Source organism: Rissa tridactyla, chromosome 1 (genome assembly GCF_028500815.1).
Source record: "Rissa tridactyla isolate bRisTri1 chromosome 1, bRisTri1.patW.cur.20221130, whole genome shotgun sequence".
NCBI lineage: Eukaryota > Metazoa > Chordata > Aves > Charadriiformes > Laridae > Rissa > Rissa tridactyla.
This window is the reverse complement of record NC_071466.1, coordinates 118,916,349-118,928,721: the sequence shown is the minus strand read 5'-3', so window position 1 is coordinate 118,928,721 and position 12,373 is coordinate 118,916,349. Positions and strand designations below refer to the sequence as shown.

The 12,373-nt window shown below is 43.9% G+C and overlaps 1 protein-coding gene across 1 annotated transcript in view; it reads left to right on the top strand.

The window, feature by feature from the left end:
• The first annotated feature begins 8,401 nt into the window (after positions 1 to 8,401).
• Positions 8,402 to 12,373, top strand: part of CRYBG3 (crystallin beta-gamma domain containing 3) — a 95,362-nt gene continuing 91,390 nt past the window's right edge. Inside the window, exon 1 of the mRNA XM_054189219.1 lies at positions 8,402 to 8,643. Coding sequence (XP_054045194.1) covers positions 8,525 to 8,643 — 119 coding nt within the window. The 5' untranslated portion in view covers positions 8,402 to 8,524. The remainder of the gene's footprint in view (positions 8,644 to 12,373) is intronic.

The following is a 12,373-nucleotide window of genomic DNA, read 5'->3' as shown; positions in this document are numbered from 1 at the left end:
TTCCTGGTATTGTCTCTATGATGTATTCATTGTCTGTATTTTCTTCACTTAAAATCTCACTCTGCAAGTAAATCTCTGTATGTTTTAATCTTATCTACCACCATTTATTAGCATAAACTGAACAGGAAAAAAAAGTGTCTAAAAATGGATGTAATAAGTAACAAATGGATTCGATGAACCAGGAAGTGCATGTTGTTTTCAATTACAGCAATATTCCAAGAATTTTGTTATCATTTATTATAATTCAATGGATTACGTGGAAGCGACTTGGTCCCAATTTAACATCTTTGTCTGTGACAAGTGATTTTTTTTGTTGCAGTAGTTGCATTCATGCTTTAGAGGATTAAGAATGAATGAAGGGTTTCTTTCAAGGGTAGCGTGTTTCTGCTGGGAAAGGTGATGCTTTTGTCTTGTAATATTTCCCCCTCCATCCTTTTTATTAAGGGATCTTTTACATTCTTAAGGTAGTTTTCAAAGAGAGTGTCTTACACTGTTTTGAGATGCCTAGAATCCATGGATAATTGTCTGGGTTTTTTAAGTCCTTTGCTGAGGTTTAAATTAAGAGCAAGTTAATGCCCTAAAAAAATTTTGGCAGCAATTTCAAAGCAGGCTGAATTGATCTATAAACTAATCCAATCTAGTGGTTAGAAAGTATTGCTGTGTATTGCAATTAAGTTTGGAGCCTTACTATTTCTTTAATTGGCACCATTATAAAATAAGAACAATAAATTTTATCTTAGAAAACAATTGCAGAATAGCCACTTCAGTGCTGACTTATCAATATTAGCATATGTACGGACCTTTCGTGTTGTAGCATTACAGTTTCTGGAAATTAGAGGCACATATCCAAAATCAATTAGTTTAGGTTGTAGGAATATTTTTGAGTACCAAATTTCCTTTTCACCCATTTCATAACTGCTGGAGTACTACTTAGTTCTCTGTCTACCCTGACATGTCAAGCAGTGGTTCAAAAAAGGATAAAAAAACCCAAACTTATGTGGGTAATAAGTGCCATACTTGCTTTGAGGTGTCTGTTCTGTCATCATGTCATGTCATTTTAATAAATAAGTCCTTGATTTATGCAGGGTATAAAATATCTATGTGCTTTCTTCAAGGCTGTAGCAATGCCTAAGTTAAGTGAACAACCGTTGATCTGATTTTGGCATCATACTAAATAGGAGCGCTTCAGTCAGTTCCTAATATAAAGAAAAGTTTACAGCTTTATTCAGGGAGTTGATTTAATGAAGAGACAATGTAAACCTTTCTTTTCAGCAGCAGCTCAACGCACCCGGAACAAAATTTGGAAAAACTGCTGTACATCTAATATTTATGAGCTACAGTAAGTTCATCCTATAAAATGCTATCTTAGAATCATAGAATCATAGAATTGTTGAGGTTGGAAGGGACCTTTAAGATCATCAAGTCCAACCTTTAGCCTACCCTGACAAGAGCCACTTCTAAACCATGTCCCTAAGTGCCCCATCTACCCTTTTTTTAAACACCTCCAGGGATGGTGAATCCACCACCTCCCTGGGCAGCCTATTCCAATGTTTAATAACCCTTTCAGTGAAAAAATGTTTCCTAATATCTAATCTAAACCTCCCCTGATGTAACTTGAACCCGTTTCCCCTCGTCCTATCACTTGTCACCAGGGAGAAGAGGTCAGCCCCCATCTCTCTACAACCTCCTTTCAGGTAGTTGTAGAGGGTGATAAGGTCTCCCCTCAGCCTCCTCTTCTCCAGGCTAAACAACCCCAGCTCCCTCAGTCGTTCTTCATAAGGTTTATCCTCCAGACCCCTCACCAGCTTTGTAGCCCTTCTCTGGACACGCTCCAACACCTCAATGTCCCTCTTGTAGCGAGGGGCCCAAAACTGAACGCAGTTCAGTTTAGTCTTGTTACTCATATTTTATTGGACTAAAGCTGTATATTACATGCAGAAAATACTTCTAAAGAACAATATCAGATAAAAAGACTGAGTTCCAAGCTAATATCCCCGTTAGCCACACATTTCCTTATGATGGTGTTTACTTCGCTGAAAAAACTCTTCTTCTCTGACTTGAATAACAATGAATGCCTGATTGAGGAAACATATGGATTATTCAGAATTTTTGGGGTTTTGTTGTTGGCTATTAAGAGAAATCTTCTTTCACCTATTAAAGGCTCTGTTGTGTTTGGCTTAAAAAAAATGGGAGGGCGCATGGGGGGAAGGGTGTCAGTTATGCTGTTACTTAACCAGCTAACTAGGCATAGTCTGATTAACAGTCATTTGCATTCTTACAAACTTGGGTAATATTTCCTTCTCACCCTTTTTCTGTATGCTATACATACTGTTTACTGTTATGTGAAACTTGTATGCCAAGAATTAGACTCTGTTTTTCTGTTTGTTCTGTAATAAGATTGCAGTATTTTCTGCTTGTTTGGAATAACTTATGGATATAATTCATATACATACGAAAAGGTTTCTTTTTGGTTTTGGTCTATTTTTAAATTTCTTTCTGGAAGCCTGGAAGCTTAAGTGGAGAGGAAAATAAGTTGTTCCACGAAACCAGATGGGATTCTGCAACATTTGCAGCCAAAAGCTTTTATGATTCTGTTTGGCTCAAATCTGTAAGAATTATGCTTGTTAGAGACTGGTGTACTTACAGTCGTTTTTACATACAGAGTATTTTGCAGTGCATTTCTCCCGACACTAAAGATGGTTCTTCTTTTTGGAATATACTAATATATGTGCTTACTATGAATGTGGTAAGGGTTTACTTTTTTTATATATCTATTCAAATTTTCAAACACTTTGAATAATGTTTTATAAAGGGCTTAGATCGTTGAGTTAAAAAGTATTGCGTTGTAAAATCCTGCAGGCGGATTTGGGGCACTTGGGGTGGAATTGGTGCATCTCTGACAGTGTTTTGCAGTCAGTGGTCTAGGAAGCCTTGTGGTCCAGCGACTAGTTTTAAGAAATCTTTGAAAGGTAACTAAAAAAGGCAAGTCTGCTGTCCAGAGGCTTAAGTTTACTGTACCTAGGCTGTACCACAATTCAAAGCTGCTTACTAATCTGCAAACTGAAAAATGTACTTTTATGTACATGCATGGAAATAGGGTAGGCCTTTAGAATATTAGTAATTTGATTTTTTTTTTTATATGAAAGTGTGCATATTCCTTTTTTAACTCCAAGTCTGATATTCAAAAGACATTCTAGCTGGAAAAGTGTTAAATGAATTACAATGTACAAGTTGTTGGTTATGTAGTTCGTGGATTTCCTCTATTTACGTGTAAGACACCTCTTTATGAAAGCTCTTGCATTCTTCTGGGCACTAAATTATTTGTGCTGCTTTTTACCATACGTACAATATATGTTAGAAGTTGGGTGAAATTAGCTTACTGAAGCACTTTGTTTAACCATCATTTTTCCAGTAAGGGTGGCGGTGAATAGACAGATTGGCTTCGCGAGGAAGCATAACCCAGAAAAGGATGGTTTTACAGAGACCTCAGTATATGAAATGCAGATTTTCTTGAGCTCTGGTTAGAGTAGGGTGTTTTGCAATGATTATCATTGGTGACAGCACAAGTGAGTTTCATCTTTGTATTCACACAAGTGTAATTGATATGAGGCGCTATCAAAAATATCTTGAAACCTTGCCAGATAAGCGGTGCTAACCAGCTGAAAGTTATCAGTTCTGTTGGAATCAACAGAAAAGGATTTTGGTCCTCATCTACAGTAGTTAGGTGCATACTGACCACCGTAGTATAAGGTTTCTGAGTGCTTTTTGCTCCATGCCCAGGTGCAGTGAAAGTCTGTTTTTAAAGAGGTTCTGTAGATGTGTTGGTCACGTTTTGTTTTGTTCTTTTACAATCAGTTTTCCATTTTAGCACTTCTACTACTGGGTAAATGTAAACGTTACAAATTATAGTGTGGAAAACAAAGAGAAGAGGACTTCAGAAAAACTGATTTAAAGATTTTAATTACTACACTGAATGTTGGCCATAGGTGGCAGAACGTATAAATCTTATCCAAAATCATAAAGAACACAGTAACAGCTCTCAGTAACTGCTGTTAACACCATGAGTCATTTCCAGCTGTCTTCTCCAGACACGACGGCATTTGAACAATAGCAGCTGACCATGTGGTGCTCTTTTAAACCATTTTCAGTAAATCAAATGGAGGAACTGTTTGTTCACAGTTCAAGGATGAGGATTGCTGGAAGCTGCGCAGGGCAGTGCTTTATAGCAGAAGGTCATAGCTAGATAGAAAATGTCTCCTAGAAATCCTTGCTAATGCACTTCGTCTGTGTAATAACATATCCAAGACCCAAATCTTCAATTCTGTTGTTCGCCTTCATTTTGGAATAAGCATGGATTAGGGATTTTAAAGTCATCAGTATTTGTTTCAACATCTGGACAACTAACGCTGTCAAAAATGGTAGGAAATATTACATGTGATGACTCCATTATGTGTATTTATTAATTCATGGTTTCATGCAACCTGTTAGAAACCTTGCTGTGATATATTAGATACTGCAAAGGAAAAAGATAGATAAGGGACCATCCATTGTTAAAATACTGTTGCTATTTGTGCCACATGTACCTGTACAAGTGTTCTGTAAGAGCCTGGAAAATGGGATTGCCTATTAACAAGAAAAAGTAGCCAAGACAGGCAAAATATTTTTATAGATAAATTTATTAGACATGTATGAAAAACAAAACTGAACTATGCTTTTGTTTAGCAGGGCTGTGCCTCAAAACATAAGACCATTTCTTATTGTAGTGGTCCAACATTGCAAGCAGTTTGAGAATTGTTTTTTTCATTTAATAGTGCTAAAATGTGCTTGCAGGGAAAACGTTTAGTTTCGTGGTTTTAAGACTATGTTTTTTCCCTAGTTATGACTTTAATGTATCAGGAAAGTTCTAAAACTGGGTGTAAGAGGAGGGTTCTTCATAAACCAGTATGATGGAAACTTGCTTTCCTTTCTGGTATGCAAACAAAACAAAAGATTTGACTCAAGATTTTAAAGACCCATAAAAGGGAGGAAATTCAGAAAGCACAATTTCACCATCTGCTCACTCTAAAGCAGTAAGGAGAAAGGGGGAGGTTTCCCTTGCGCACAACCATTATAATCTGAATTGCAGTAGAAAACTAGTGGATATGGAACAGGCACAGCACCCTCCCCTCTCGTATTTGAGATACTGATTTAAGTGGAACTCTGGGCAGGATGAACTACGAAAAAAACGTATTGAGAGCCTCAGCTTGACGTTTTCCTCTTCTGTGCCATTGTTTCCCCCTGCAACTGTGTTTTAATGGTTTCTCACTGCCTTGGGCGATGCAATACTACCTCGTATGGGCCACATGTGAGTACTCTAATCTGAGACAGAAAGGAACCTGTTTCCCCCATCTGTTTTGGCTGCATGTGTTGGTGTTGCTCTTAACGCTGACAGCTGTGTTAATATGCGAGGCCACCTGCCACGTGGTAGATACTGCATCTTTGGGTAAAAGCCTAACTTTTCTCCCTTTGTGGAAGGTGTAGATGGCTAAAACTGGGTTCCTCTTGGCAACTCTGCTGGCAGTTCCCACTTCATTATTTCAACAGTGTCAAAATTATTTACTCTCAAGTCATGTGGTGCTCAGTTACTCCAGGGTATGCAAAAAGAAAGGGATTATCTAACCTGGGCCACGTTCATCTTTTATATTGATATAGTTTTGCTACTTTGATTAGAACTTACTTATGTGCCTTCATGGAAGGCAGAACTGCCATTTGCTACATTCCCGTATTTTCTGCTTTTAGATGCAGTGAAGAAAGCAGCAACAGATTTGAGCACGAAATGTTACTGTTTGGGATTAGCATTTCTGATTAGGTTGGCTCTTTGTTCTTGGATGAGCACAGCCCTGGTAATGCTTCATGCTGCACTGTGGTGCCCCTCCGGGCGCCTCGCTGGTAGAGCGTGGACAGATTTTGGATGCAGCTAGGTGTTTTGACTGCCTCTGTCTCTGTGTGCAAACCACTCACCGTATTATACTTAACTACATCCTGAGGTGGTTATGAGGATTAATTAATTCTTAAATCCTTTGAAGATACCGGATGCTTTATAAATGCTAATTATTATATTCAGGTTTGCTACAGTTTAGGGATTAGATCTTACTTAAGCAATAGGTAGGGAAGCTGTGAAATGTAGGTGGCAGAGAAGAATTAAAAGTAATAAACAGTCACAGAGAGCCTAAGCCTCCCCGCAGCCTGTTTGTGCAGTGCCATTTAATTGCTTTTAATAAATTGCCACTCTTCTAATTTGGTTTTGGAGCTTTAATTACTTTTATTTGGAATGTCAGAGGGAACGTCTCCTCTGTAATGTTCCTTAGAGGCTGCTGTTACATTTTTATAGTTTTAACCCTGATTGCCATTCCCTGAGAATGGGCAACTGCGTGTAGGTACCCTCAAAATGTGGTTTCTTTTTTCTCTGTACTGTTCTGGAATGAAACACTTCATATTTTTGTGCCAGGCTTGTGGCCTCCGTATCACTGAGAGTATTGTCTGTTTCTTGTCCGGACACTAAAAACCAGGCCGGACCTTATTGTGTAGTAAGCGCTTGTCCCCTGAATACGGTTTGTGACTAGTACTTACACCAGGCGAAAGCTACTTTTTGTAACCTGTGAAACAACCAGCTAGTCCCAACTCAGAATGACTGGTAGAGATTTTAAGTACATGTCCAGTATCCACCTGTGTCTCTATTTTGAAAATCCACATGGAAGCTATATGAGACCTGAACAATATGAGGGGGAGCTGCCTGCGCACTTCTGAAAAGATTTTGCTCATAGCTGAGGCAGTGGAAAATAGACAGAAAAGTTGACAGTAGTTTATTTCCAGGCTGTTTTATCGCTGCTTTGCAGATGAGCCTTGAGTACCAGCTTCATATCCACCCCAAGTTGCAGCCACGGCAGGGTGATACTATGGCACGGCAGTATCAAGACAAAGAGGCATTGGATATAGAGGGGGTGAATCGAAGTGAACAAACGGAGAGGGATCTTACAGAGAAGAAGCGAGCAGTGGCACAGGTTGCCCGGAGAGACCATGGAGTCTCCATCCTTGGAGATATTCAAAAGACACAGCCCTGGGCAACCTGCTCCAGAAGGCCCTGCTGGAGCAGAGGGGCTGGACCAGGTGACCTTCCAAGGTCCAGTACAACCTCAGCCACTCTGTGATTCTGTGAGATGGGAGGATGCAAAAAGGAGCTGATAAAAAGGTGTGAGGTGTAGGCAGTCACAAACAACAGCAGAGATGCTCATCAAGATAAGAAAGAAGAAAGTGTGGTTCTGTAGTTAAAATCCTGGCATCAAGGTTAGTCTATTTTACTAGTAATTCACACTCAGTGAATCATGGTTTTGCGCATCACTTCTACCTATAAAACCAGGATAATATTTGTCACCGGGTTGTTGCAATGGCAAGGTTGTCTCTGATGGTAGAGATAGTTTGAGGTTAACTCACGGGAGACCAGTCCTCAGAGGGAGAAAAATGAAGGTTTCAGTATTTAAAAAACCCCAAAGACTGACCCCCACCCCTCAAAAAAAACCCAAATCCAACCCCCTTCCTTTCTAGGAAGAAATCTTTTGAAAAGGCAGGAGAACCCCCTTCCTCCAAGTCACTTGTTGTCAGCAAGGATGGCCTGAACTCATCCTGAAGTGATGGAGGTGACTGGAGAAACAGCCACGCTACTGCTGCCGTGTACCTTCATGTGATGCAAATGTTTTACTGTGCTGGCATAACAGGCAGATACGTTACGTGGCAGACAGACAGTGTGAAGCTGGTTACTGGCTTTGCCTTGACAAACACGTGTGGTATCTCGAAGTTGGCACAAGTTAAAAAATGTAGGTTAGTGTTGGGGTTTGCAGGCAGTCAGGAGGAGTGTAAATTCTCAAGGCTATCTGTCCTTATAATTTTCGCTTCTGATCTTTTCTCTTTGTTCAAGCTAATTATGCCACATTAACTTAAAAAAAAAACCCAAAAACAAAACCCAACACAAAAAACCCAACCCAACACCCCTCCTCGGGAGGAGGCAGCAGGGCTGCCCGCAGTGGTACTTCCCCCTCTGCTGCCATCACTCTCCCCCCGCCTCTCTGCGCTCTCTCCGGGGCAGAAACTCCCTCGCCGGGCGTCTGGGGACGGCAGAGCCGGTCCTTGCTGTGCCTGCCGAAGGGAAGGACGCTGCCGGAGCAGGGATCGCGGTGAAACGCCTTCTCCTGTCCCAGCCTCTCCCTCTCTGCAGCCGCGCCGCGACGGAGCCGCTCTCCCGCCTCCCCGGGCGGCAGCTCTCGTCCTTCCCGCTCCTCGCACGCGGGCCGGCCTCCCGCGCCGCCGGCGGGAAGGGGCGGGAGGCGGTGGAACAGCGGCTCCGCCCCGGGGGCGGTCGGCGGCCGCCCCCGCAGGGGGAGGAGGGAGGTGTTTGCCGCCGCTGCCTCCCGCCACTGTGGGGACTCGGTGCCGGGCGGCTGCTGGTGGCGCCTCCCGTCCCGTCAGCGTCCCGTCCCGGACGGCGGCGGCGATGTCCGGCGGGGGCAGCCGGCGGCGGGCCGGCCCCTCCTGGCATAGCACCTTCTCCCGCTTCTTCGGCAGGAGCCCCCCTGGGGAGGGGGCGGCGGGGCGGCCGGCGAGCGCAAACAGGTATGTCGGGGACCGGACCGGTGCGGTGGGGCGCCCGCTGCCGTGCTCTGCCCCGTCCCACCTGCGCCGTCAGCCCCCGGGGTGGGGGACGAGGGACCGTGCCGGCCGCCCCGGTAGATGTTGCAACACCAGCGGGCGAGGGAGGGAGAAGCAGCGGGTGTGTTCACTGCGCGGGGGGGGGCTGCCCGGGTGTCCCGCTGCTGAGGTGCCGCAAGGCGCCACAGCCGGTGGGGGGGCGGGCGGGGGCCGGCTCCTGTGAGAGCGGCGGCCCCGGCCGGGGCGGCGGCTTGTCACAGGGAGTTTGAAACCGGGGGCGGCGAGGGGGAGCTGAACGTCGGCATCCTCCGAGCTCCTTGTCTTCGGCGGTGGCGTTTCTTTTTTTTTTTTTTTTAATTCGCCGTAACTGTGAGGCGGGTCCCCCCGGCGGGCCCGTCGTTCGCGCGGGGGGACGGTTGAGGGGTCCTGTCGGCGGTTGGCCTGACCGTTGGGTGAGCGCCGGCGGCCCGGCCGCCTTCCCCGGCCGAGCGACGGGAGTCCCGCGGGCAGCGGCCGCTTGCCGCGCACGGGCGACTGCTCCGTCCCGGGCTGCGGGGGTTCGGCGTGGGCGTCGGCGGTGCGCCGGGCCGGGCCGCCCCCCCGGCTTGTTCCGCAGGTGCTGCAACCGCCTTCCTCGGAAACCGAAAGCGGGGCAGGGCGCGGGTGGGCTGTGAGGGGTTTGGGCTTGTTTTGTTTGTTTGGGTCGGTTTTGTTTTGTGGTTTTTCTTCCTTCTTCTTTTCACTTTTCACACTTACAGTTTTGGTTTGGACTAGTGTAAATCAGATGTTAATGCAACATAAATATTACTGATATGTGTAAGTCTCAATGCAAAACTTGTGGTTGATGGAAACCTGGTTATTAATAATTATTTTTTAGCGCAGGGAGACTTTACAAGATGAAAAGTTTTGGAAACTTCTTGTGTATTTGTTCCTCTTCCTTTTTTCCTTTTTTTTTTTTTCTGATTTCTGTGTTTACCTAGGAAAGAAGCACAGATGAAGTTTTCATCTGCTTCTCATGCAGTCTTATTGTTGGCCCCAGTTAATTACTATATTTTAGTGGTGAAAAGGTGCCAGCTGGCTAGGCCTTATTTCCTCAGGTGTAGTACTTATTTTTTGCTTTTAACATGTTGGTTTTAATCTTTGAATCATTCTTGATACTGCATAGGTTTGTGTTTAAACCAGCAGACAAGTAAGTACAGTTTAATCAGATAGATAGTGGGTATCACAGTAGTTCTTGCAATGGAAGAACTTTAGGATCTTGCTTGCATATTCTCAGCAATCATGAAAAATAGCAGAGTGTATTGCTGTCTTGTACTGGCCATCTTAAGTGGTCTCATATATGCACCATGAGGATTTTTAAATTTGAGGGTTTGTTTTACTTGTAAGCATTTGAGGCCAAGGATCCACTGGCCTTTCATGAGCACGAAACATTGCTTTTTATTTCCTAGGGGGGAAAAAAAAAACAAACGAGGAGCAAGGCTGCCGAATCAAGGGCATCTTTACGGTTGCAGGAGTAGCGTGGCTGTTGCATCTGGCAGGGGTGGTTGAGATATGGGAGAAGGAAAAGGCTTGGATTTGGCCAAGGACCTGGAGAGGCAATAGGAGAGGTTTCATCGGACAACTCCTTGCTGGCTTCCTACAGCTGTGGTTCGGAATAAACAAAAAAGCATAGCGGTCATGTTGGTAAGGAGGAGGGTGATGCCAGTTCAGTGGTTTGCGTGCTAAACAGCCTGTCTGCAGGTAGCACTGGTGGTAGACCTGCTCCATTTAATTTGGGTCTGGAGTCTTATTATCTTTATCTAAATCACAGTTTCATTTCCTGCAGCCAAGAGCCTTTCCTTTATTAGGAAGCTGGGATCGTCCACATAGATATGAAAAGGCTCGGGCTTCTTGGCTTTGTTCTTTAACTCCTCACGGTTACCTGGTGGCCGTGACTCCTCGCTGGAGTGGAAGTAAGCAAAAAAACCCTCCCACTCTGAGGAGTCCAATTTGGTATGTTAAGGAGCTTTTTTTGTTGCGCTGGGTTGCGGCGTGGCGTGTTAGTCAGGAATGCTGATGTTCTCGTATTTGATTTCCACTGGTAGCCTTCTTCGCAGATTAGCGTAATTGCATACATTCAGCAGCGCTAGGTTGGGATGAGTGCCGCAGGTTTGCTCGTCATGTTTATTTAGTGAGCTTGGCTGTGTAGAAAAATGGATTGCCGAACAAAGCGTGTGTGTGGGGAAGGGGAACCAATGCTGCTTTGTATGTTTATTGTTAAGGTGTGGATGGAGTGTGTGAGGTGACTTTGGGGAATACGTCTTTTGTGAAGTGTTATGAGAAATGTATACACCAGGATGGTTAATTTCCTGTTCACGTTATCAGTATGATATATATTGGAACCAGATCAAATTCGAAATATATAGAAACTTTTGTATGGAGATATTTTACCTAGCGTTGCCTTTCAAAAAAGCAGAACACTTACATAAAGGGGCAGGAGAGGGAGCAATATGTTATACAGGGGCAAATACACCCCTGGTGTACCTGCGTTGACCTCTGGAGACATGCATCATGCGTAATGCCTCTGCAGAACACGACGGTTTCCTAAATTTAAAAAACGTGCAGAAATGGGCCTGCGTGTGTCCAAAAGTCATTCTCCATCTGCTCCCACAAGTTAGGCAACAGCGGCTGGATAGAAGCCCCCAGCTTTCCTTCCCACAGCTGCCCCTCAGCTCTGCAGGGTATGGAGCTCTTGTCCTCTCTTGCTGCAGGCACCATGTTCAGACTTAGCTTTAAAAAAACAAAACCCAAACCTACTATGGCCTTGGTTTAAAATAGGAGGAAGGGGAGGGGGGGAATTACATTGTTTGTTAATCAGTGTCTTAGACTCTTCTGAGAACCTCATTTGACAAAGAGCTTATGTTAATAACTTGCCCTTACGGCAATTTGTAGGTCTGAGGAACATGAGAATTGCTGGAGGCTGGCCTGCTTGGGGAAAAAGTAACCTATGCAGATTAGTTGCAAGTTTTGTGGTGGCAAAAAGCACAGCGCATGTGTTAAGGGCTTCCTTGACTTTGATGTAAGATGTAGACAAACGTGAGGTATCTCCCACCGAGCACTTTCTGGCATGTGTTCTTCGGAGTTGGGGCTGCTTTGAACAAGGGCTTTGGGGCTTTTCGTCCTAGTTCTTTATCGTTAATTTCTATCGAAGGCAGCCATTGTCATTATGCTCTACTCAGCTATTTGCTACTTTCAATAATACAAAATTGATTATTTATTACCGCAGTGTTTGTCCTGGAGCAGTCTAAATCCCCAGGGTGAAAAAATTCCGTTGAATTTTTACTATTCTAATGGGAGTCTGATATTTTTATTCATTTACTTTTTTTAATACCTGTTTCTTTAGTCCATCTGAATGAAGATACAGCTTTTACAGTGTTAAGTCAATCCACAGCAGATTGTTTCAGAAATAAGCAGCCTCCCTGACTGAGCAATTGTTGTGTTGCAAATAAACGTGACCTTTCAGGTCACATTAGAAGCTGCCAAAGAGGTGTGACACTTTTCACTGATCACTTTAACCCAGAGCTAACCCCAAAATCTCATTTAAACTATTCATTATTCTGGATATTGTTTAGCAGGTTTATTTCAGGTTTATCTTTTTCCCTCCAAGTACTGTTGGTTGGTTGGTCAGTCAAATAACTACCAGTGCTAGTGGGCC